The 27,539-nt window shown below is 38.9% G+C and overlaps 2 protein-coding genes across 2 annotated transcripts in view; one reads left to right on the forward strand and one right to left on the reverse strand.

The window, feature by feature from the left end:
• Positions 1–1,283: 1,283 nt before the first annotated feature.
• Positions 1,284–22,691, reverse strand: chrm5b (cholinergic receptor, muscarinic 5b). The gene is made up of 2 exons (XM_085383108.1): positions 21,866–22,691; positions 1,284–4,064 (listed from the first exon to the last, which is right to left on the reverse strand). The coding sequence occupies exon 2, from the start codon at positions 3,990–3,992 to the stop codon at positions 2,460–2,462; it is 1,533 nt and encodes a 510-aa protein (XP_085239234.1). The 5' UTR covers positions 3,993–4,064; positions 21,866–22,691; the 3' UTR covers positions 1,284–2,459.
• aven (apoptosis, caspase activation inhibitor) overlaps positions 4,535–27,539 on the forward strand; it is a 44,585-nt gene continuing 21,580 nt past the window's right edge. The window contains exons 1-2 of the mRNA XM_085383110.1: positions 4,535–4,784; positions 6,997–7,168. Coding sequence (XP_085239236.1) covers positions 4,605–4,784; positions 6,997–7,168 — 352 coding nt within the window. The 5' untranslated portion in view covers positions 4,535–4,604. The remainder of the gene's footprint in view (positions 4,785–6,996; positions 7,169–27,539) is intronic.

Consider the following 27,539-nt stretch of genomic DNA (forward strand, 5'->3'; position numbering starts at 1 on the left):
TAGTTGCTGCTTTGCAGCCACTGACAGCTACTTCAAGGTACTTCTGCAAATGTCCCCAAATGCAAACAAATACATAATGTTAAAAAATAATAATAATTCACTGTTTAAATGACAATACAAGACTTTAAAACAGAATGACAGTCGACATTCCTGGAGTTGGAAGTTCAACTAGAGGAAGAGTTACCATCTTTACTGGACGTTTTAAAGTTGCAGTCTTTTCAACACAAAATAACCCATTTTGGAGATGGTTACCATTGCTCCACAATCTCAAGGGAGGGAGGAATTTTATTTTATTTATTTTGCAGGTGTCCCCTTGCAGAAGTTACAGTTCATGTGTAAATTATAAACACAGCTTATTTATTATCTTGTAAATTAGCTATATTGAAAATGATTGTAATCCTGGTGATGTTGGCAGAACTAAGCGCTTTACTCTCTGTTTACTATATAAACATGTAATAAGCAGGTCACAGAGGATCACAATATAGATGCAAATAGAAAACAGGTTAGAAGTCCAGTACTAGAAGCTGCTATGTAAACAGATGATAAAGGACAATATAGCTGGGTTTGGAATTATGTCTTCAAATGAAGCTAGGGCAGCTGTGAACAATTTAAAAGTCCTTAGCCTAAAAATATAATCAGTATGGTGTTTAACAGTGTAACTGAATACCTGACATCACTTTTTACAAATTCCTTAAAAATGTAAAGTAAAAGCAGGTTTTGTAGTTAAATGAGCGACTCGATATTGGGGGAACTACAGACATCAGACTTTTATAGTGTTTAACAGTCTCAAAGGATAAAAATTCATTTAAAAATAAATATTGACCCAATTTTGTTTTTCATTCTTACATTGTCAGAAAAAAAGACACATTTTGCAATTCATTAATGATTTCCTGCCTGTCCACAGGTACTGAAAACAGAAAACAAGACAAATTAAAAAAAAAAAAAAATGTGTACAAGAGATATCAGTGCAGCGTACCAAGAGCAGGTTTTGAGATTGTCTGTGTTACGAACATCTTCTAGTTAACATTTCTTAATTCTTTTTAATAACTGTGGGTCTCGAAAAGCGCTATATAAATGCAATCCATTATTATTATTATGATAAAGTTAGTATGAGTTGAGCAAGCAGTTTACACACTGCCACAAAATCAGACTGGACAAAGGGATTAATAAACACGCATAACAGCGCCTCACCTTATTGATGTAGGTCAGAAAGACTTGATAGAAGACAAAGTGTCTGACACCCGTTACATAAAGCCATAACAACCTTTACACCGGATTTATTTCCTTCTGTACTTTTTGTTTCTTCTGCTTTTTTTTTTTTTTTTTTTGCCTTATGTAAATGTCACTTTTTTCTTGCAATAAAAGTGTTGACTGTTTAGTCATAATATATGTTATGTACCATATATTTTAGTGTCTGAGTACATTTAGATCTCAGTTGCAAAGGGATAGCAGTATTGCCCATATGGAGAGGAAGGATATGGGAGTGTAAGTATATTACAAATATTTAAATGTGTGCGCCATTAACTCGTTTTGAACTATTAATGACAGGAGTTGAAAGAGAGATATATCTCATTGCTGACTTTCCTATTCTTGTAACAAAAACAACAACAACAAAAAAACAACAACTAGTGCCTGTATTACCCACCATACAACTTAACCAAAAACAGTTTTGTCCATGTCACACAGCCATTAGCCTACAGAAGTTTGATAAGATCACTTGTTTCTAAACTCAACACCCCTTAGACATCTAAAACGGACACTGACTCAAGTGATATGATGTAGCACAAGGCAGTTTATCAGACTTCATACTAGGGCTGTCATGATATCACGTTTCTGCATGATTATCGTGACCAAAAAACAAAGATTCACAATATTGCTATTATCACGATATCTATTAAAAATAGCAATAATTCTATCATTCAAATTAATCAGTAACTTTGTTTATTGTGTCTTTTTTACATTAATTAACCTCACAAATGCATTCAGGTGGCAATAGAGTCTAAATCCATATAACTATACAAAAGCATACAAAAAGAACAAATACACAATTATTTATGATTATCATACATGCATTATTAGCACAATGTTGATATTTCATTTTTTAAACATCACGGACAGCCCTACTTCACGCAGCTCCCTCAGCGGCCATGCAATCTGTAGGTCTGTAATCAGACTTTAATGTGTAGAAGCAGTGGTATATCGCTTCAAGACCGACTAGAAAACATCTGAACCTGTTTGTTAACCTTTAATTATGTGAGAATGTGCAGACACCTTTCTTTCTTATAACAGCAGACGTTTAGGCGCTTCATCAGGCTCAGCTCATTTTGAACCAGCAGATATTTTAACACAAAAATCACATGTGGCACTTCATGCTGAAGAAGACCACTGACTACTGTATATGTCAAGAAAATCCAACAAAGTGGACAAAAGTAAGTCTGGTGTAATATTGCAGGGACACATTAAGTCATTTTATTGTTGACATTTGGGTTTTGTCCACCCCAGTATAGCTTATCCTCACCTCTCCTCCTCTTCCTCCACTGACACAGCAGAAGCATGCGGAACGTCTTCTGGAAGGTCTTGTTGCAAAGAGCGTAGCACATTGGGTTGATGGTGCTGTTGACGTAGCACAGCCAGTAGCCCAGGTGCCACAGAGATGTCGGGATGCATTCGACACAGAAAGTAGAGATAAGCACCATGATGTTGTATGGCGTCCATGTCAGGATGAAAGCCAGGAGGATGGCGCTAAGAGTCTGGGCTGCTTTTTTCTCCTTCACCAGCACCATCCTCTTTCTCTTAGTAATCTGGTTCTTCAGGGCAGTGTCCATGGGTTTGGAGGTGGTGGAGGATGAGGAGGGGGAGGCATTTTTGGTGGGCAGCTCTGCTTCAAGGGGGCATGATGTTGCGCTCATAGGATTTCTGTTTTTACCCTTTGAGCCAAGTTTAAACCTATATGAGATACACTTTTTGCTGCTCTTTTTTTGAGGTGTGGAAAAATACTCATCTTCTGCATAATCAGTCACCTGTCCATTTTTATTAGTTTCTCCACTTCCTGGCTCTTTGAAGGATCCTTGTGGGGTTTCTACTGAAACGTGTTGTTCCTCTTCTTCTGAGGACGTGTAGCTATTAAAAGACGTGATCTGGTCTGCTTTCGCCCATGCCTCATCTGACCTCGTGGTAGTTTTTGTGGCATTACTTTGATTAGATGAGGACCAGGAGGCCTGACTCTGATCTCTTGGCTCTCGGGTGAAATGAAAACATGAACGAATAAGAGTTTTCTGTGGTTTAGCCCCCTCTGGAACATGTTCCTTTGTGAGCCCTTGCAGCTCTGCTAGATCTTTTGTCCGTTTTTGCGTCTCTTTGTAAATCCTGCAGTAAAGAATGGTCATAATAGAGACTGGGATGTAGAACGCAGCAATGGCTGTCCCAAATGTGATGACGGGCTCTGTTAAAAACTGGATTTGGCACTGGTCCATTTGCACTTTTCTCTCTCCTACAAAGTACTGCCAGCACAGAATGGGTGGAGCCCAAAGGACAAATGACACCAACCATGCCAGACCAATCATAATGGCAGCCCTCTTTGGAGTCCTCTTTGCCCTGTATGTCAGTGGCCTTGTAATGGAGAAGTATCTGTCAAAACTGATAACAAGTAAGTTCATAACTGAAGCATTGCTGGCTACATAATCTACTGCTAGCCAGAGGTCACATGCAAGGTTCCCCAGGGACCAGTAACCCATTAGTATATATGTGGTATACAGGTTCATGGATAAAACTCCTATGATGAGGTCTGCAAACGCCAGACTCAGTAGGTAGTAGTTGTTTACAGTTTTAAGTTGACTGTTTACTTTAAAGGACAGCATAACTAGCACATTACCAACTATTGTTATCAGGCTGACAATGGCCGACACCGTGGCGATGGTTATAGCCTCCCAAAGGCTGTGAGGAGCAGCGGAGACTTGTGAAGTGTTGCCAAAAGTACTGTTTGAAGCATCCATTACGGTTTGTTACAGAGCTGTGTTACTGTTGGAAAATATCTCTTTGTAGCCTCATGCGGATTCAGCAGTTACCTGCAATGAAAAGAGAACAGCAATGAGATATAATTACACACAGAGATGTTTTTAATGAGTTAGCACAATTCACTTTTGATCAGAGTGACGGTAGCTTACTTAGATTTTTAACTTGTATACGTAGTTCGTAAAAAGCGTAACAGATTTATTGTAATCTAAGTATAATATTTATACGGTAGAATAAAACATTAGGTTCATCATTATATATGTGTGTGTGCATGTAATGTATTATAAAATTCTATATGTCATTAATAATAATAATAATACTATATATTATAATACATATAATATAATAATATATGCAGTATTTATTTGCTTATAAGTTCTAGTTGACATAGAGTTTCTTCATTAAGAATATATAAAACATTCAAACGTGAAAAGTTAATTATTTTTATATGGTACTGATAGATATTCATTTAGCCAAATTGAGGCCCGGAACTATCAAATCAAAACAATTTTGCCGTGGGATATCATTGGGTGTAACACCCATTTCAACTGTGAGGCGTCACACGCTCAGCTGTCCGGCCACTGTTGACAGTAATGGAAGGTAGAGTAACCAGAGGCAGTGGGAGAAGAGGTGGCCGCGGTGGAAACGACGGCAACAGTTTTGGTGGTGAACGCCGAGGGAGAGGAGGCCACCACCGCGGGCGGGGTAAACGAGAACATCATCGCGGCCGTGGACGTGGAGGAGGCGCCCATGCTGCTGAATTCCATCAGCGGGTGAGAGAGAGCAGGGAATCCGAGTCCCCTTACGTTAGTCCTAAACTTTGTTGAAAAATATTTTTGAATCCTGTAGTTTACGTCACTGCGCTGACGCACACATTCACAGATGCTATTGCAAAGCTACATGGGATTACTTCTTCAATTCGGCCTAACTAAAACTCATTTCAGGGTGATAGTTAGGCAGTGTTATAGTTAGTCTGAGCAAAACAATCCCAGCAGCTGGTGCAAACTTTGAAATATAGCTATGTATTGAAATAATGTGCAAACTCACAGTAAGTTTCGAGTCAATATGCATTAGCTGACATGAGAAGTGTGCAAATATAAGCTAAATCCATCCATGCTTATTATTTGTTGTTCGTGCTATCGTCATCTAATAAATCCTACCAGCATGCACTGTATAGAGCTACACTGAGCCCTTTTACATGTGTCAACATTTTGATCAAGCTCTTGAAATTTTTCCCACAGCAATTTAACTTTGTCACTTTACAATCTGCCTGTCGATATGACCCTAGAGGCTGCAGTTGTTTTTCCACTGGGATGTTCAGACAGTTAATGCCCCTGCTGTGGTACCTACAGCAGTAGAAGAGAAACAATAGGGGCTCTGTGATTACAGTCATCAAAATCTCCCTTGGTTCGTTGGAGCTCTTGATTGCAATCATTTTCTCTGTTTTTTTGGTGCATCCATAGCTCTTTGATGATCTTGTTCAGAAGAAAGCACGGTTTTTCCATGGCAGTATTATGAAAAGATTTTTTTTGCAGATGTGTGAGATAGCGGGGATAAATGCGTTACTCAGGCAAACTTAATGAGTTCAGTTTTGGCAGTGATGTTTATTCTTTGTTTATACCTTCACCCAATTATGACGCTTAGCTACCAATTATAAATAAGAGCTATGTGCTAATGAACACTTTAAAAAAATTGTCTTTCAATTTGTGAAGCACAAAATGAATTATTATTTCTGTTGCAGGAAAATCATAGTGACAGTACTAAAGGTATGCAGTTTAGACTTTTTAAAAGTTAGAACAATTAGACTTCTTTCCAGACTGTTTTTTTGTTTTTGTTTTTTGTTTTTGCATTGTGATCTATAACACCAAAATTATTCACAGAAACCAGGATTTAAAATCTAAATATTGTGCTTTACATACATTCCCTAGCCAATAAACCCATAACAGACTCTGAAAAGTCTCTTCTGGTACTGGAGGAAAAAAAATACTTGCAGAGAAATTCAATTGAAATGGATGTTTCTATGCACATTTGTCAGGAATTTGCAAACATGTTTGGGATCTGTGTGTTTAGGCAGTCCTCCTGCAGTTTGCTAATAAAAGAGTACTTTCAGTATTAATTTATTGTTGCTTACTTCCTAAATTAATAGTTTAGTTGTGTTATTTTCCTAAAGCACAGGTGACATCTTAAAAATAAACAGATATTTAAATTACTTTGACTAGAAATAGAAACTCAGAAAATCCTCAAAGTGCCAGAGTTTGAATGAAGTTGGCATTTGTTCTTGAAATGGTAATTATAGAAATAGTTGCCAAAATTTTTTCCAGCTCAAAATCTTTTTTTCTCCTAATTATTATAATTTTTTTTTTTGGTTTACAAAGGAATGGTCCCCAAATCCCACTGCAATATAAAATCACTTTTTTAGGTGTTTTTGTTTTCTTTTTTTTGTTACGTATTCTGGAACTGGGTTAGATTTAATTCAGAACTGCTTTAATTCTTTGAGATGATTTTGGGTTTGTGAGACAGTTTGTTATTCTACTGGATGCAGCCATCAGTTTGCTGGTGGGAGGCTGCTATACAGTTTGACATTCTTTGCTCTATTATTTTTACATTTGCCTTGAACAGGTTGAATAGGTGTACCCAATGAAGTGGCCGATGGATGTGCTACATATAAAAATGTTGTAGCAAGATGGATGCAAGAAATTTTCAGAGTATTGTTTATTTCTGTCCTAAGTTAATCATTTTCTTTAACCCAGCTCACCAATACTCCATTTAAATTGGTTAAAATGAACAGGTGGATAAAAGTATGTTTCAGATTAAGATGTTCTTCTGTTGCGTATAAGAATTTGGATCAGAGGACGCTCAACTTGAGTCTCTTAGCTGACAGATTTATTTTATCTAGCTATTCTTAAGATTTCTTGTCTGATTCTGCTTTCTGATTTTCTTGAGTGTCATATTGGTCATTGTATACCCTGCAATGTTCTCCTTCAGGACCAAGATGAAGGGGACAGTTATCAGGAGGACGATGATAGCACACAGGTGTTCTCCAGGAGGAAGCTGGAGTCAAACTGGGACCGGTACAAGGAGCCGGAGAGGCCAGAGCCGGATGATGACACGCCTACTCAGAGAGGAACAGACTTTCATGTTTTGCTGGCCTCAGCAGGTAAGATGTGACCACAAGATGTTGGAGGAGGATGTTTGTTTTACTAGCCACACCTGCAAAGCTCATACAGCCCACAACAGGAGGGATGGGTTTTACCTTTGACTTTGTTCTAGAAGCTTAAGTGATTAACAATCAGTCAGTTTTTTACGTTTTTATTTGATGCTTCACCATCACGCTTCACTTGGCACAAATAAATGTTGACTCAGTTTTTCTAAAGAGTGTTGACCTTTCGTGTGTGTTGTAGACTTAGTGCAAATACTCCACTGAGTCAAGTTGTAGTTTTCCAAAGTTGCCTCCGTTTCCTAATTAGCTAGAAATGTTTGCTGCTGTCCTTAGGGACTTTAATTGCTCTGTATGGACATTGCTGTCAGATAGCTGCATGGAGGATCCTTGTTTGTCTTGTTTGCTAATTTCAGCCTCAGTGGTCAGTGTCGGGGCCCCTGGGCTCTCTACAGTCTCTGATTCTGTTGTTGTTTCTTTCCCCCAAGGATCATAGTTAGGGAAGTTCAGTTTAATAAGAGCAGATCTCAAGTTTTTTCAGATATTTCCCTGATTCTCAGCCCCAGTGTCGAGCTGTCACGTTTAGCTTAATATTCAAGATTGTTTATAGTTGTGGTCAGAAGTTTAAGACTCATCATGGGCATGGATGTCATGACAATTTTGGGATTTTAATGATTTCTTTAAACTGTTCTTGGAATGATTGCACAGCATATAGTTTTAGTGAATTCAGAAGGCATACAGGCTCAAATATATGCATTCACTCATATCTTTCAGTTAGTATTGCATGAAGGTAGTACAATGTCTTCTAACTTGACAAGGCCTGTTAACTTTAGTTATCAGGACTGAGTATAAGTGATAGTTTCTCTTTGCCAGCAAATAAAGGATTTGTTTGACAGCACTTGCTGGACTGACCAATAAGAGCAATAGGAAAGTCCAAAGAACTCATTGAAAATCTAAGAAAGAGGACCATAGATTTACACATTTTGGGAAGATCTCTTGGAGCCTTTTTCTAACCAGTTGTATGTACGTGGCACACGTGTACAAGTGGCAGCACTTCTGCTATAATTTTGTTCGTATTTAACAAAATAAAAATGCAGACATATTAGTTTTTGACTGCTATTGAAAATTGTTCTCTTTACACAAACTCTGTGACTGAACTAATATGCAATCCCTGAACATGTTTGCACTCTCTGCTCATATTGCCTTCATATTAGGGCTGCACGATTTTGCATAAAATGAGAATCACGATTTTTTTTTGCTTAGAATTGAGATCACGATTCTCTCACGATTTTCTTTTCCATTATAAATATTTATTGCACTTATTAACTGCACATCAACTTCGTAACAGTTGAGACTGAACATAAAAACAATAAATAAACATAAAAACAACAAATGTCTCACATTTTGTCGTTGCCGCAAAATGTTGTACCATCTCCACCGTTGCTCGACGCTGCGTGTATAGAGCAGGTAGTGCAACAATAGAAAAATAGTTGCGGGATGGCACTGTGTAGCGTTTGTCTAGGGTGTTCATCATTTTCCTAAATCCCTCGTTTTGCACAGTGTTGACGGGAGTCATATCTTTGGTCAGGTGATAAGTAATAGCCTCCGTAATTTCTTTGTGCCTGCGGGAGTTCGACGGGTATAGGGAAGCGCTGTATAAGGTTCCCGTTATTGGTGTTTGGGTGGTTGACCGGGACGGATTTTCTCCTGTCACTTTCTCGTCATCCCTGACGTGCTCTCCGTTGTTTTTTCCCTGCTAATTTTAGCAGCCAGCTTCTGTATCACGTGGTATAAGGCTCCGCCCTTGTCATTTGTTGAGCAGGAAGAGTGAGCGCTTGTTTTCATGCAGATTACGTCCCGGATCAAAATGCGGTACAATCGTCGTCTTCTTTTTTAAAAAATTTTTTAAAATCGTTGTCATTTGGAAATGAGATCGCACATAAGTATGAATTGAGATTGCGATTTTCTAACGATTAATTGTGCAGCCCTACTTCATATTAAATCATTTTTTGCTTTTTAAAGAAATTATTTTAACATTGCACTCAACAACAAACAATTCCTCGCTAACAAAAAAAGTAACTTCAAGGGCCAAATTGCATTATATTTCTTCAGGTCAATATACGGCCGCAAGTAGGGGTGATGTGGGCTGCAAGTGGCCCCGGGGTGCGAGTTTGAGACCCCTGGTCTAGAAGAAGTCTCAGACAGTCACCCTCAAAGGAGAGGAAATTGGTTTAAGAACAAACCAGAAACCACAAACACTCAAGCCTGCCATGAAATGGAAACTGCAGGAACACCACAGTGAAATGATTTGGCTACAAGGACAAAAGGTATTTTTGAAGGATTAAAGGGCAACCTTTTAAAACAAGGGTTGGGAACTCCAGGCCTCAAGTGCAGGTGTCCTGCAGGTTTTAGATGTGTCCTTGGTCCAACACAGCTGATTTAAATGGCTAAATGACCTCCTCAACATGTCTTGAAGTTCTCCAGAGACCTGGTAATGAACTAATCATTTGATTCATGTGTGTTGACCCAGGGTGAGACATGAGGCATGGAGTTCCCCACCCCTGTTTTAAACCTAAGGGCACTGTACCAGCTGTAAGCATGGTGGCGATATCATCATGCTCTGAGGTTGCTTTGCTGCCAGTGGTACTGGTACATTGCACAAAGTGCATGGAATAATGAAGAAAAAGGATTGCCTTGAAATTCTTCAGTCTCATGTCAGATAGCACAGAGTTGGTTGTTTCAGTAGAACAATGATCCCAAACACACATCATAACTGGTTTTGGAAGGAATAACGTGGGCCAACATTAAGCTTCTGGAATGGCCTTCCCAAAACCCTGATCTCAATTGTATTGAAAATCTTTGAGCTGTGCTTAAAAGCCCGGTTCCTGCCAGGAAGACGACCAGTTTAAAGGAACTCTACCATGGACCGAGAGGGTGTTGACCTCTCAGTTCATATACAGTGGGGCAAAAAAGTATTTAGTCAGCCACCAATTGTGCAAGTTCCCCCACTTAAAATGATGACAGAGGTCAGTAATTTGCACCAGAGGTACACTTCAACTGTGAGAGACAGAATGTGAAAAAAAAATCCATGAATTCACATGGTAGGATTTGTAAAGAATTTATTCGTAAATTAGGGTGGAAAATAAGTATTTGGTCACCTCAAACAAGGAAAATCTCTGGCTCTCACAGACCTGTAACGTCTTCTGTAAGAAGCTTTTCTGTCCCCCACTCGTTACCTGTATGAATGGCACCTGTTTGAACTCATCATCTGTATAAAAGACACCTGTCCACAGCCGCAAACAGTCAGACTCCAAACTCCGCCATGGCCAAGACCAAAGAGCTTTCGAAGGACACCAGGAAAAGTATTGTAGACCTGCACCAGACTGGGAAGAGTGAATCTACAATAGGCAAGCAGCTTGGTGTGAAAAAATCAACTGTGGGAGCAATCATCAGAAAATGGAAGACATACAAGACCACTGATAATCTCCCTCGATCTGGGGCTCCACGCAAGATCTCATCCCGTGGGGTCAAAATGATCATGAGAACGGTGAGCAAAGATCCCAGAACCACACGGGGGGACCTGGTGAATGACCTGCAGAGAGCTGGGACCAAAGTAACAAAGGTCACCATCAGTAACACACTACAACGGCAGGGAATCAAATCCCGCAGTGCCAGACGTGTTCCGCTGCTGAAGCCAGTGCATGTCCAGGCCCGTCTGAAGTTTGCCAGAGAGCACATGGATGATACAGCAGAGGATTGGGAGAATGTCATGTGGTCAGATGAAACCAAAGTAGAACTTTTTGGTATAAACTCAACTCGTCGTGTTTGGAGGAAGAAGAATACTGAGTTGCATCCCAAGAACACCATACCTACTGTGAAGCATGGGGGTGGAAACATCATGCTATGGGGCTGTTTTTCTGCCAAGGGGACAGGACGACTGATCCGTGTTAAGGACAGAATGAATGGGGCCATGTATCGTGAGATTTTGAGCCAAAACCTCCTTCCATCAGTGAGAACTTTGAAGATGAAACGAGGCTGGGTCTTCCAACATGACAATGATCCAAAACACACCGCCCGGGCAACAAAGGAGTGGCTCCGTAAGAAGCATTTGAAAGTCCTGGAGTGGCCTAGCCAGTGTTGTGGTTCGAATTTGAGGAAGAGACATACGACTGAGAGTCCATAGTGGGTCAACACAAATTATTTTATTAAAACGCACAGTACAGTGCGGGAAAGTGGACTTCGTCGAGCAGACCGCTCCCCATTCTTATATAACCCTGATGACGTCACAGTTAGATCTTACTGGAAATGATCACAGTTCCCTACACCCAAAAAGTTCTCCTTATATAGACATCAGCTGCTACTTTAGAGACAAACAAGTGTGTGATATGTTGTGCAATTGTGGGTTCAGGCCAACAAAAGTCCACTGTCCTTATCTGACTCGCTGTGGAGCACCTGGACCTCCAGCTCCTCTGGTGCTATTTGCATGACAGAGTATAGTATTATATCTAGAATGTGTTTTATTCTGGAATAGCAGATCTACTAAGTGATCAATGATAATATTGATGATAAACTGATGATCAGTGATGCAGACTAATGAAATAATGATGAAATAATGACAGGGCATGTAAATGATACACAGTGAGATTTGAAATAAGATGTTTTTTCTTAACACCAGTCTCCAGACCTCAACCCCATAGAAAATCTGTGGCGGGAGTTGAAAGTCCGTGTTGCTCGGCGACAGCCCCAAAACATCACTGCTCTCGAGAAGATCTGCATGGAGGAATGGGCCAAAATACCAGCTACTGTGTGTGCAAACCTGGTAAAGACCTATAGTAAACGTTTGACCTCTGTTATTGCCAACAAAGGTTATGTTACAAAGTATTGAGTTGTATTTTTGTTATTGACCAAATACTTATTTTCCACCCTGATTTACGAATAAATTCTTTACAAATCCTACCATGTGAATTCATGGATTTTTTTTTTCACATTCTGTCTCTCACAGTTGAAGTGTACCTCTGGTGCAAATTACTGACCTCTGTCATCATTTTAGGTGGGGGAACTTGCACAATGGGTGGCTGACTAAATACTTTTTTGCCCCACTGTACTTGTAAGCCCTTGTGTATTAGAGAAAATTCAAAATAAATTCAAATGTTTGAACCCAATTTGTTGTTGTTGTCATTAAAGATATATGTTGCACATTGCACCTTGGAAAAAGAACATTTCAAAGATATCATTACAATGCCCGAATTAGCATGACATGCTGAGTATATGCAAACATCTAAAAACAGTCTAGAAATATTTTAGGAACATTTTTTTTTTCATTTTCCCAGCTCCTGAACATAAATCACAAAATAGTTCATACTTGTTTTGAATTCCTGCTGGCTTTCTGGTAATTAATTAACTGTGACTGGTGTAGATTTGGCAGCATCATGAGCTTGAGGTACAAGCAGGTTACCATAGCTCAGTAATTTTTTTTGAGTTTCAGTGAGCAGCTTGTCTTGCCTTGTAAACATCCTGACTATTCCCAGGCTGATGGCATTGAAATCAGTAATCATGACCTGAAACGTCTGCCAACATTCTGGTTTTCATGGCACATCTTCATCTCCTTTTCTTGAGCTTTATTTGCGTTAGGCTTTCTGCGGTGACAAATCCCTCCCTGGTGATTTGGCAGTTTGAAGTTTAAAAAAAAAGTTTTCTTTTTACAGTTACTGTCATGTTTTTTCTGCTTCCGTCAGATATGCCATGGGTACTGATTAACTGAGCTGATTCACCCTCGTCACAGTCTGGACTACTGGTTCAAGAAAGAATTTGGCTTGGGTTGTTCTTTTTTTCTTCAAGTTATGTCCGTCAATTTTAGACGCTGATGAAATTGAAAACGACATGAAACAAGTTGAAGAGGCGTATCTGTAATCGTCTACTTTTCAGTAATGCTGGTTGATCTGTGATGTGTCGTTGGAAACACTACCAGAAATATATACTAATACATATTTCAGGGATTGCCTCTGTTTCAAGCCTGCTACAAAAACTGGATTTCATGTTGTGGATGCAAACCTCTTTCTAGGCGCTCTGAATGTAAGAGACGAAACATGATTACTCCATGCATTTAAAGAATCAATCATACATCCTGCTAACATTTGACACTGTTGTAGTGGTGTTAAATTCTATGGTTAGCTATGACTCAGTGCCTCTTTTCCACTTCAGTGAACTCTTTCACAGCTTTAACCACATCTCTACATGGAGTATGTATTATGTGACCAGTATATATCTAGGTTGTTTTTATATGGCAGTATTCTTCTAAAGAATACTTTGCTGATTTATCCAAGACTGCCTGAAAATCAGCGCAGAGTCTAATACAGAAGAATCAAGGGTGTTATTTTCTTGTTCTTCTTTGTTAGGACTTAGTGATTTAGCGATTTTATGAAACTTCTGCAGATATAAATGGAAATGCAGTATAACTCTGAGTTTCAAAGTCAGTATTTGATATGACCACTTTTATTCTTCAGCACAGCCTGAACTCTCTTAGGCAAGCTTTTTTGTCATTTCTTTAAGTAGTCTTCGGGATTAGTTCTTCAGGCTTCTTGAAGGACATTTAAAGCTCTTCTTTGAATGCTGGCTGCCTCTTGTTCTGTTCTATCAAGATCCCTCGGTGCTTTATTAATGTCGAGGTCTGGGCTCTGGGAGGCCAGTGCATGACTGTTTGTGATCACCGTCATACTGAAAAATGAAGCCACTGTCAATCAGATGCTTTCCAGATGGTATTGCATGGTAGATTAAAATCTGACTGTATTTTCAGTAACATTAGATTGGATCCCCAACATCACTAGGTAAACCATGACACAGTCTCCAAAACATCTGTTTTTTACAGGAAACACTCATTGTTGTAACTCTCTTTTGACCTCCTAATCGACATATTAAACTAAAAATATCAAATTTGGATTCATCACTCCGTCAGACAGGTTGCCACTGATTTTCAGTCTAGTTCTTGTGTCATTTGACATATGTCAGCCTTTCCCCCTGCCTCCCATCCTGAAGAACGGCTTTTTGACAGCCACTTTTCCACCGAGAGAATTTCTTATGAGGCTTCGATGAACAGTAAATGGATGAACATCTTTCAGGTCTGGTGTCAGGTCTTTGCTGGATTTTTTTTCTTCTTTCTAAAGAACATGACTTTTAGATTCTGTTCATCTTCTGTAGACAGGCTTTTAGGCCTGACACTTCTTCTTTTGTCCTCAATAAGGGATAATAAAGGTTATTCTGAATTTGACTTTGCTTAGCTTCCTTCCTCTTACACATTTCTGGCAGGAATGCTAAAGTACAAATCTCCCTGCACTTTGCTTTCCTTCTACTTCCAGTCTCTTGTCAGCTTGACTGAGTACGTTGCATAACACACTGCTGCAGGTGGCAGAGTACTTGACTGGATAAATTACTGTTTTGCTGTGGAAGTCTAAAAAAAGTCATCAAACATTAGATCATTTAAACTTTTGGAGCAGTAGGATGTGATATGGTCATTAAGATGCCATTATTCAAAGTAGGGTCACACCAACACATTGCACTTGGTTTAACTAATGAAAGCTAAGCAGTCATGCAGATGATTACATTTCCCCTTTTTTATGTCATGTAAATGACTTTATTGTCTTACATGGTGCTAAAGCTGCACTTACCAATATTTATAGGCTTAAAATGATCTCTATTATGACAGGTGTAGCTTATAAAAATGAAGTCTTTGGGTAACTGTTGTAGCTTTAGCTGTATGGTCTGTCTCTTTCTTACAGCTACAAATATAGGAGGCCTGTAAATACTGGACTCCCATTTATCAGATGGTAAGAAACATCACTTAAGATAAATCTTAATTTGTTCCTCAGCATGCTGGATTTATAAATTGGCAGCTGTTTTGTGAATTCCAGTGTTTTACTTCAGCATTGTGTTGCCACAGTTGGCAACAAAATGAAATGGTGCTGCTTTAACTGGTTTTAACAACATTCTGGGCTGAAGACTAGTTATTGCAATTTCTGGCTTGAAAATTCACAAATTCAATGATGATCAGAAACTCATGTTTGACAAACCTCATCAGTCATCCTCATTTATTTTTGGTTCCAAGCTCTAATTAGCCGAATTCCATCGCACATGTTACTAATCAAGAGCTCGCCGAGTATGGCACATTATTCCAAGTAGCATGTCTTCTGTCAGTTATGTTTTTCAGTTGAGTATCCAGGCATTCACACTGATTGAACTGTGCAGGCTGATGCTTTTGGGGAAAGTCATGAGGCCATTTTTAACTTCGGGTGAGTGTTTTCAGCAGTGAACTGTTTTTGTAGGATTGTGGGGGTTTTTTTCCTCACGCCATTAGAAAGTTGGAGTGTTGCAGCGCCGTGTCGCTCTCTCTCCTTCTCTTGTAGTGTAAATGCCAAAGGTGCTCTTGTGAGTTGTTTGACTCCGATCTCTCGTCTCTGTGTTTTGCCCACATTGCCAGATTAGTCATGGCATACAGCAAGAGGCTGCCGCTCTTTAGAGGATACTTAATTGTACGTGGGCGGCGATGCTTTTAAGAGTAGTTTTTCTGGCCAATTAAGGTAGCCATGAAAACAGGAATTCACTATAAAAACCACCTGTTTCCGCTTTGCTTTTCACAAAATACTTATTGTGGACTTTATTTATTTATCTTGTAAGGGTGTTGAGGTATTTTGTTTGCTTTATTAACAAGATTTGACAGAATGTACAGGTCGGAAGTACTTCTATGTATTTCAAGAGAGAAATGGCCTGCAGCAGTGTTTCTCAACCTTTTGTTATGCACCTTGCAATTCTTACGAGATTCGAAATCCCAGGGCAGACGGGTCGAGAGCAGAGCTTTACCTACAGTGTGATGGAGGCGTTAGACGTGAGCTGATTCTTTTTTTTTAAACAACATTTTAATCAAGTAGATGTTTTGTTTTCTCATCAAGTACATTATACTCTACATGATGAGAGCAAATAATATTGTGATCTCCTCTATAGGAGCTGAGTACATTTGGCAACCCAAAACAAAACAGTTTAAATATATGAGTGGGTGTGGATTGTTTTTCCTGATATTCCTGACATTTATTGGAGAAAACAGCAAGATTTTGTTGTTGTAAATGACTGTGGAGGTACAGCAGGTTGTCCAGAGAGTGTGGGGATGCTGGTTCGATCCCTAGTTGTTTCAAGTGCCAAAACATATTTGAGCAAATCAGTGTGAGGCCCTGATCAGAAAAAAGCAAAAGTGGAAAGCTCTCGGAGAAATCTATTAGCACAAACCGAAACAGTCAGTTAATTACGACCAGCACGAATTTCTGAAAGCGGTGCACACGAGTGGGTCACAAACGAGGGGATCAGATGAATAAGTTACTGGTGTGTTTCACTCAAGAAACAGCATGACAGTTCAGAGCAGGGAGAGGCAGAATAAATGAAGGAGAATTAATATGTTTTGATATCAGAGCATCATCTTCCATCATAAATTGATGGAAAGTATGTGAAGCCTTTGTTGCTGCGTCAGCTGTTTACTGGATAAATCTGACAGCTGAGGTGGGGCAGAGGATTTATCCAGATTGGGACTTCTAACAGCTGACCTGCTGTAGACGATCACAAAACACTAATTCACTGAATTAATAAACCTACTAGTACTACTCGCTGTGCATGAGTGCTTGTACTGTTTTTTTTTTCTACAGGCTGTGTGAGATTGCAGGTATTTTTCAGAGGTCAGGGGAAGAGTCTGACTCACAGTCACCAACTGACAACAGACAGTTTCTGCAAATTCCAGGCTTCTTGTACAACACAATGTATTATTCAGACATTTTTCAAGCATGTTTCAGATCTGTCTGAGTCATGTTAATAAGGGTACTTTGACAGACATTCCAATATGTTATATAACTGCAAAATATGTAGCAAAATACATGAAATGTGATGTTGCAGAGCGCTTTGTGTGTGTGTACTGTTGAGTGAAGACATGCTGAGGCTTCTGTTCTCCATGCAATTGTTATTATGGATACATTTATTTGTAGCAATAATGTGACTAAAACACAAATTGTTCTGCTCACAGAAAAACTTTGCCGTCCATAATATATCCATGTAGAATAGTTTGATGTTTTGGCATTAATAATGGGGCAATTTCCAGTACTTGATGTACTTTCTGTCAAATCTTGTGTTTATATGATTCATTAAAAAATTCTCCTACCCAGATTTTGTGTGTTCACGCCGTTGACTCTCAGAGTTGTCTCTATACCTTATTCCATAGAGTATAATTTTGACCTTTTTTTTGTTGTTATTGTTTTTTAAATCTGAAAGTTTGTAACTCTTGAAAGAAACTGGCGAGTCCTAAGCTCCAAAAACCAAACTAAACCATCAGGCAGATGGCGGGAACAGTAGGAATTGGAAAATAAAGAGCTTGGTATGTTCTAAGAAAAAGAAGGTTATTTTAGAAATCCACAAAAGATCACAAGATCAAGAAATCACAAGAGATAATAAAGGTTCCAATAAAAAAACGCTGATGAATTTTAAAGTATAGTCACATATTCTTTTGGTCAGATTTGGTCAAATCCTGCAAAATAGCACTTGTACAGAAGAACAGTTAACTAAAATATACTGAAATGTATGTGAAGTCAAAATGAAAGACAGAGAGATCCACAAAGAAGCGGTTGTAAAGGCCTCGCAAAATATCGTCAAGGAGGAAATCTGCTTTTTTTATGTTCGTGGATTCCAGACTTTAGGCAGTCATTGCCTGCAAACGATTCTTGAGTATCTGCACTTTAGTTGAATTTGCCGTCTGTGTTGACATAGAAAGCTGAAAATATAACAAGTTGTGCCTCTATGTGATGTATAACTTATCACTGTAAGTCGGGCTGCTGTAAATCACAAAAATAAATCACCACTTTACTGAACCGAAGAAAGGGAGTGTTGTTCGTCAAGCAAAACAGCCGAGAAATGAATGTAGGCGGAAGGAAGGCTGCGTGGAAAAAAATAAATCACTGTCATTAGCTCCTCTTCCTGTCCTGAGTAGTGTAAATAGTTTTGTCAGCACCTTTAACACCACTACTGGGACAAAGAAATGACTCGGAAAAGATAAAATTACCCTTTTAATTTTGGCAGCTACTTTTTCTTGACATCGCTGCCAGATGGAGATATGCAGTGAGCGTCTTCTTAAAATGAGTCAACAGTTGGACAGGTTAGAGGCCAGTTTTATAATTATAATTCTCACTGAGGCACGGCTGTCAGAACCTACAGTGTTACATAATGGAATGTTTCAAAACCATTTGAGGGAAGTTTTCATGTAGTTGCTCTTGAATCTTAATGAGTGGAAGTGTGTTTTTTGTTTTTTTTAATCTAAAACAAGGATTCCTTGATCAACTGAAAAGTTGGTATTATGTAATGTTAAAATAGAAAGTGCACCCTCTTTCAAGGTTTATCCATCATCATCAAATTAATCCGACCCTTACTTGGGTCTAAAATAATTTAAGTCCAACCTTAGTAAGTTTAATATTACGTTTATTGAACAACAACAGGTCTGGGGATATTGGGTTTGGTTGATGTTGACTGGACCATTGGATCTCTTTGATTCTTTTTCTGATGGAGATTTGATGGTTTGCTCAGGACAGTTATCCTGTTGCACAGCCCAATATAGGTCAAGCTTTAGTTGTTGGTCAGATTGGCCAATCACACTGTCTTGCATCCAATCACATTTGGTTAGAGAATACTTTGATAATACAGAAAGGTTCATGGTCCACTCAATGCAAAGCGCCCAGGGTGCAAGACAAGCCCATATCATTATCCCTCCACCACCATGCTTCACAGTTGTTATGAGGAGTTTGTGCTTTGTTTTTTGCCAAATGTTGGATTGTGCACTGTGGCCAGACATCTCCACCTTGGTCTTGTCTGTCCAAAGGACATTGTTCTATAAGTCTTGTGGTTTGTTCAGATGCAGACTATGCTGTGCTTCCATTTTCGTTTGCTTCTGGCTGCACTTCCAGACAAGCTATACTTTTTTTGGTCTTTTTCTAATTGTACTCAGATTGTAGCTCTTGGGTTTTTAGCTGCTGTTTACCCTCTTAATTACTATGGAAGAAGTAAGGGTGTACTTGCTTATATATTTTGGCTTAGTTATTGTGTTTTTGTTCATCTGATGTATTTAGCTAATAAGAACAGAATAATAATAATAATAATAATTATTATTATCATTATTTCCTGATAATGAAATATGGTATCTATATCACATATATGCACCAGTGCGTTTCTTTACATTCAGAGATTCAGAGCTTTCCTTGCTCTTGATATAGTCTCTATTTGTATCACTTCAGGCTGTTTAGATTTCATTTGGACTTTTTATGTGTCCAGATGCATTTGCTGCTGCAGTGATTCATCTCTCAGCATGGATATATGCATGCTGGACAAATTCAAGCACACGCCCAAAATCCAACTGGAAAATTTAGCGCAGCCCTGATAAAGACCTGTAGACATTTGGTGAATTTCCTTTGCCAGTCTGTTTAAACATATATAATTGAGCTGTTGGGAGATACAGTGCCTGACTTTGTGTTTGCAAAAGCTCTATTAAAACCTCTACTTGGTGTGATTATGAAAAATGGAGCCCAACAGGGAAATTATGTAAACAGACTGTTTGATTTGAATTGAAGGTCGAGCTGATTTCTGTTGTTTGTGGCCTGACAAATGGCTATTATGTAGCCCTCCTGCTTGTCCAAACATCCCAAGTGCTTTTAGCATTCATGTGTTTTGAAAGACTCTGATTACACCTTCTATAACATCCAGTGCTTCCAATGCGTCAGGAGACAACAGACCCTTTTCATGACTGCAGATTCCAGAGTGAGGTAACTTTTCAAGGATGAAACCTTGGTGCTTTTGATACTTGAGATATTTTGCGAGCAGTTCATTCTAAAGCTTCTTTTGTGCAGAAAGGTTTTCATCACCTCGGTCATGAATAAGGTGAACAACAGATGCATTTGTTGAATTTTAATCTACTAAGTTGCTTTCAATTCTCAAGAATTCTTTTCTTTTTTTCCTCTTCTTTTTTTTTTTTTTTTTTTTTTTTTTTAGCTTTACAGAGTCAGTTTTAGTCCTCACATCGTTGGAGGTTGATTATTCTGTTGCTAGGAGAAATGAACCAATGATGCAGTTCCCTTATTCTGTACATGTGAGTCCATGCGCCTGTATGACTGGGAAATTACTGCCCAGTTATTTACATCCTCACACTGTCATCTATCTGTACACATTAACACAAGGATCAATCCTGCTCCCCCGCAGCCGTAGTTTACCAAGGCTGCTAATGGGCCTCTATCAAAGCTCAATCATAATGAAACAAAAGGAAATCACATTAGAGCTTCTGTGATTCGGCTAACCAGATTGACACACACAAGGATGATTTCCTAACTGAGATTAATAGTCCCAATCATTCCATTAATATGTATGTTCCGGTGTTGTTATAGATACTAGATTTGCCATGTACGCTGGAAGAGACTGGCGTCAAAGAAGAGGAATGAGGCCAATTATGTACTGTCTGGTTAGCACAAATAGGAAACAAAGCATTACAGGTGCTTGGTTTGTTTCCCTGGAACTGCTCATTAAGATGACGCCAGTGGGGTTATGGTGTGAGGTTAAATAAAGCTGCGGGTGGATCATAGACACTTCACTGAGATCATCCCACTGATCAGCCCACCCACTTTCGTCTTTAAATACCTGTGCCTTTGTTTGAGTGCCATTACATTAACTTTTTATTTTCACCAGATTATGAAAGGTTGAAAAAAATTAATTTCAGTTTTACAAAGTCACAGTTGATGGGCTTAGATGGCTTTTTACTAATAGATGTTTGACATAATTGCTTGAAAACTGATTTGATAGTTGACTGAAAAATTGTAGCAAGGCTTTTTTTTTCAGTCTCAATTATTTTCTCCATTACAATTTGCTGTGTTTCATTAAAGAAAACTATAAAAATAAATCAGTTTCCTATAGAGGAAAAATCTCTGGATTGCTCTTTTTATGTAGCTTTTTATTAGAGCTTTGTGTTTTAAAAATCTCAGAAAATATTATTTCTGAGTAGAAGAATTTTTTTTTTCCAACCAAAGAAATAAAAACCGTTTTAGCTTCTCAAATGTGATAATTTGTTGCTTTTTTGGTCTTACATGTTTTTGCCGCGCAAGACAAAACATTTGGTATAACAGCTTCTGTTTGCGTTTCAAGAGCAAAGTAATAATAATTAAGAAAATAACAAGTAAATTAAAGGACATTGAAAGCCACCAAGTCCCAAAGTTTTTATGCCTCCAATAAAACAGCAGATCAAGCGTCAGGATGCTGGCTTATCAAACCCATGACTTTTAATGATACTTTAAACTGAATTACTTTACTTGTACCTTCTGCATTAAGTAAATGCACAACATGCCAGCAAACCCTTTGTGAATTATTTAAGTGTATCTAAGGTCAATTAAACCATGTTTTTATGATGGTTTTAAATCCACACAGTACAAAATGTACTGCACAGCTCTGCAACTGTGAGCCACAGAACATGTTCCACAGTTCCTTAATATAGTAACTGAGGCCGCATTTGCTATTCAGTAATCAAAATTTTATCATGTCAGAATTTCTAATACGTCTTTAGTAAACAGTAAGTAGGGTCAGTTGACAGCTGCTCCTCTGAGCTCTTTAATTTCCTGCCTAATAGCCACTTCAAACAGAATACATACTCACCCTGTATCGCGCCGAGCGAACACAATGCTCCAGCATTAAACGGGCATGTGGCCAAGTGTTTGATAGGTTGTTTTTCTTTGACTTCGTCTTCAGTTTGGCAGAGTTGGCTCTGTAGATCTTCCCTTTGACTGTTTGCCTCACACTTTCTCTTGTTGGCTTTCTCTTCCCCTCTCCTGTTCTCTCTCGTTGACTTTTTTCCTCTGTGCTCTTCTCTCCAACGAGGTGAAAAACACATTTGCCAAATATAGGTAGGTCATCACACTGTCTCGCATCCTCATCAGTTGCTAAGTACAAAGCACTTCGATGCAAACAGACCGGTCAGCATCATCGGTGCAGTAGGCTCTAGCTCCTCAATATTCCAGCTTCGTTCTGAGAAAAGATGGTAAATGCAACAGCTGTTTGGCGTCAACGTCCATGTGACAAAACTGCTGAGGTGCCTCGATGCTGTTCAGACATTTTTCACAGAGAATGACTGAAAAAGAGCTCCTCGTTATCACGAACAATGATCAGCCGAAGGTCTCTTCGAAGAGTCTTCTCTTTCACTGAAGATGAACTCGTGAGCTCGAAAATCTTCTGAAAAATCAAAGGTAATTTCTCAGCTCCTCACACTTTCTGCAAAGTTATAGCAACTCCACTGGCAATGGAATTAAGTAAAGCTTCTTCAGTGCTCAGGGCTGCGCAGACAGACTTTTTCCCTCCCAACAGTCTCCTGCTTGCTGCTTCTGAAAACCCTGCTTGGATGCAGGCTGCGCTGTCATCCTCTCTGACACGCAGATTCAGCCGTGAGCAACTACTAGGAAAAATTCCCGCATAGGTTGAAGCCTCCTGTATCAGAGCACTAGGCAATATGTAAGACAAGGGAGGAGGAGGTGAGGAGGTGGAAGAGGTGGAGTAGTAGGATGAAACATAGGGGGAGGAGCCAGAGGAGGAGCTCACATGTCTCAGTAGCAGTTCAGCATAAGCTGAATGTTTGCCTTTGCAACGGCAGACCTGTATGTCTTCATCACAGAGAAATGGCTCGCTTCTCAATCAGCTACACATGTCCCACTTCACGATGGTGTTTGGTAGTCCTGAAAGCCTTTTGACCATGCGCCTCTTGTAGGATTTTTAAATTGCTTTCTCTGTTTGTTTTGTGGGTTTTTTGGAATGAGCTTCCTTTTGCAGATAAGGTTCTTGCTGTAGTTACAAAGTAAAGAGTGCAAACATTGTTTCCTTCTCAAGGAAATGTTTTTTTGTTTTGTTTTTTGAGATGAAAGTCAACTTGCTTAGAGTCTCACTCTATCCTCTGCGAGCCATGGATTAAATCTGAGTAAAAGTTCAACAAAATCTTTTTTACATTTATTGTGACTAAGAAAATAATTATATGTGGATCTAAATAACATTTCTCTTATTTCATGGTATGCTATGAATCATCTCCTTATCAATCAAAATCAAACATAAATAATGCTGATTCAGTAACAGGAACATTTTAAAATAGACAGGCAGTTATAAAGATTCTAGGGTTTTTTTCAATAACTGCTTAACAAGATTTAGGTCAGTGTTTTTGGCTTAAATTTTGGTTGTGGCTTAAATCTACCTTTTTAGTCTGTTGTTGATAAGGCCATGCAGAAATATCTGTTTGCTGCATTGATTCCCAAGCAGCTCTTCATATTAGTAAGCAGGGCCCACTTAAAAGGGGAGAACTTCTGTGTCTGCTGCTGACATAATGAAACAAACACATTGATGTAAATTGTATCGCATGTTGTCAGCACCAGTCACGCGTGTAATAAGTTGAAGCAACATACTAGTGAACAACAAGGATCTTTGTGGTACTAGATGTTATTTGTGCTGTATTTGTGCTGTATCTGATCCCCGCAGCCATGTTCCGCGATCCATTCCGCAAAGACCCCAACAAGCTGGTGCTGTGTGAAGTCCTGAAGTACAACCGTAAACCTACAGAAACCAACCTTCGGCTCACCTGTAAGAAAGTCAGCTATAGCTGGATTTAGAGTTTGGAGGAGGGACAAAGAGTTGCCCCTTATCTTCAGTATCTATGTACACAGGCTCTGAAGTTGCACTCTGACTTTTTAGAGCTAGGAACAATCACAGTGCAACTGTTATAACAGCTTAATGCACCAAATGACACAGATGCAGATCTTCTCATCATAGCTTTTATCACGCAACCGTTTCTGTTGCCAATGTCAACAAATAATACTAGGTCAGATATGACGTATAACCGCTCAGTGTTTTAGTGACGATATCGGCAGTTAAAAAGATACCTCCATGTTTACTTATTGGGAACAGTCCCTTTTATTCTTTTTGCGAGTAATCCAGGCTAAATCCCTAAATTCTTTTCATCCCAGACATAAAAACATTTGTAAGTTATTGCCGGATTTGTTTTCAGCAGCACGAATAGGTCCTAGTCGAGCAAGTGGAAATGATATATTTCAGACCTAATTAAAACGAAAAACAAAATTTTGGCTTGACGAAGAGTTGCAGAAACTTGGTTGGAACCCTGCTGCTTAATTAAACACTAACTGAAAAAGGACATTACGAACTCTAGAGTTAATACAGTAATGTTTATCCAAGTTGTGGAAAAAATGAAGTCACTTGGTGCATAATAAATTCCCGTGCTGGCATAGATGAATCTTTTTCACAATAAAAACAAAGGAATTAGTTTTGAAAATGATTGCTGAATTATGCTTTTATGAAAATGGAGGCCTTTTTTCCTATTATTCATCACCCTGTTGCCCCAGTCAGCCTCCAGACCCACTCACTGAAAGCGCATATGTCCAGCTTTTTCACAAATCGCATCTTGCTTGAGCAGCTGATTCTTCTGTGATTAAACTGTGTGACTAGAATGGGCTGAAGCTTTTTCCCTTTAATGTGTCTATATCATGCATGTTCCTCTGAACCACTGATTCACTGCCTTGCTATTGATTATCCCAGATATTGAAAATGCACGCATATGGATTCCTCAGTTTCTTCATGTAATGAGGCACACATATATGATTGCCTAATATCTGTTGATTGGAGACATTGTAGGCTTCCACCTAGACAATTGGTCACTTTGACACCAGAATTATGTCAAGGTACTGTGGACCAACACTTGACAATGGTTATTTTAGGCTTGACTAATAGAAGCCTAATTAATCAGCCATAACTGATGAATTGTGCTTCTTACAGTATTTGAAGATTATCATATACATTTGTGGAAAAAAGTGAAAAAGAAAATTTAAAAAGGGAGCAAAAGCAGGTTTTTAAAAGTATATTGTGTGTTCCCTTTAGTTTGTTTAATGTTTACTTTGTACTTGAGATGAGCTCCCTCAAGATGAAATGACTTGTGTAACCTGTATAGGGCTTATGTAGCACCTCCCACTCGCCTAACTGTCTTTCTGTTGCACCTGTTCACACAGTACTTCATGCATCAGCGGCACTGAAACTCCCACAAGGTTCTTGGTTGTCATTTGGAGCAACTTTGGGCTCATTCTCATGCCACAGGATAAAAGCCGATGCAACGATTAGATAACAGTTCATTCTTTCAGTGCTTGTGGTGTATTTTATATTTGTGCCCAGTCACGGTGTGCCAGTGATTTATACTGAGACTAAGTTAATTGTGCTTGAGGTAAACGAATCAAGAAAAAAAGTCCACCTTGCTGGAAGCCTTTGCAGATAACTTAAACTGAACTCCAGAATATTGTTATCCTTTGCTGCTAATGTTTACTCTGTATATTACAAAGCCCAAGAACCCAATCCAGCTGACTGAACAACCATGGACGTTTAATTGCTGATCTGACTATGTAGGACCTTTGCAGCTTTTGTGGGAAATGCTTAAAGATCAAGGCTGTATTGCATGTATGAAGCTTTCTCATGTCCTTGTAGAGAAAACTTCTCTACTTTCTCGGTAAGTTAATGTATTGACAACCGTGTTACCTGTGGACAGCATCTGAAGCTGTCAAAATATTGATTTATAGGTTGACTATAGATTTTTGCCCTCACATGACATATAAGAGTGGCAGAATAACATTGTAAAATAACCTTTAACTCCCCCAAATCAAGCTAGTTATTTTAAAGCCAGTGTGGTTTCAAAAAGTAAAAAGCAAATTAGTCATTTAATGGTGCGATTCTGTTTCAATTAAAGATAATTGCTTGATGTGCTTCACACCTCCCACACACGAGCGGCGGTGATAATATTTGGCATATAAAGCTTTCCATTAGATGCATAGCTTCCAAACATGTCTGGTTGTTTGGAAGCTATGCATTTTTACATTTAATGTCAGCTCAACCCGCTCATTAGCTGTGGCCAACCAACTGTTGCATTTGTTACCGGTCAAATTGGTTGTTGTTCAAGCAAAAACCAATCTGTGTGCAACCAGTTCTCTGGAAGCAAACATCAGCTACAACTGCTTAGTTCAGATGTAGTCTTCCCCCAGAGTGAATAATGTATAAAACAAAATTATGCGATGAGTCATTTTAAATGAGCTTTCTAAATACTACCCCCCTAAGGAAAACTTATTGCTCTCATTTCTCTGAAGTCCTGAAGAGCTGACCTTTGCATATGAATCTCAGTCTGAAATGGAGGTAACAAGAACAAGATGCTCTTTAATGGAGAGTAGTAGTTGTTAAATGGTATGGTTAATATATGAAACATATTTTTACTACACAGGTTATTCTTGTAATAAATCAACAGAAAGATAAAGTCTTATGTAAAAGCTGTTTACTTGGCTACTAATTAATTGATTCTGACCTCCTTACCTTTCTGTGACCACCTGGTCGTATTGTGCCATGTGGGTGTGTAGATAGAGACGTCAATAGCTAATGCATTTATACTAATGCATGACAAGCTACAAATAATCAATATGAAATGGTTTTTCACCGCTGCACTGAGTAGACTTTGACCTCTTAATTGATATCTTCCTATAATGGTCTTCAGTGGAAGATGTCTAGCAGTGACTGTGACTTTTGTTAATGTGAGGCTTTTCTCGTGTGATGTTACCTTCCTGTAGAGCTGGTCTCTCAAGGTCTTGATTTCCATGATGAAACCACTCTGCATGTGTAATCCGAGAGGCCTTTATCTCCTCCACGTTTTTGATTTGATCACTTCTGAATAAAGCGGTTGAGGCCAAAATTATTATTCAGGCTCAATGTTTTGAATGTTTCAATATGGATTAACCCGGAAACATGGCTGTTTAAGTCGAATCCCTTAGTGGTGAAGTAATAGAACTAAATTGTCGCAAAGTCCAGTTGTGCTAACGTAATCATGTATTTAAGAGCCAGACGCTGCCCTGGTAAGCTTCAAAGTATTTAACCAGCACTGCAGTCTTGTACAGTGTTTTCTTCAGGAGGCATTCAACAGCTGGCAATGTTGGCCCTTTAGCTTAGCTCCTGCAATGAAGATGAAGGTAGAAGTCTTTATGTGCAAACTTTTATCCAATGAAATGAGAACTGTAAGCCATTCTCTGTGCACTTTTTGTTGTTGTAATGTTATAGATGATTTTTCTCCTTGCTTGTGGCAAGTTCTCATGTCGCCGCACTGTTCAAGGCAGCTTTTCAACCAAGCAGCATTTTACTTATGGGTGTGTCTTTGCTGTCTGACTATACCCTGTTTGCTTTTTTTGGATGAGTGCATGCAGGTGAATCTCTATAGCTTATGCATATGTTAGGTCCCTCTGTGTTGCCAAAGACATATACAAAA

This window comes from Rhamphochromis longiceps, linkage group LG15, assembly GCF_057381845.1.
Source record: "Rhamphochromis longiceps isolate RC_006_pf linkage group LG15, R_longiceps_female_GT1.1, whole genome shotgun sequence".
NCBI classification, from domain to species: Eukaryota; Metazoa; Chordata; class Actinopteri; order Cichliformes; family Cichlidae; genus Rhamphochromis; species Rhamphochromis longiceps.

Excerpts from the sequence above, each read along its gene's own strand:
- chrm5b (XM_085383108.1), bottom strand. The coding sequence starts at position 3,992 with ATGGATGCTTCAAACAGTACTTTTGGCAACACTTCACAAGTCTCCGCT.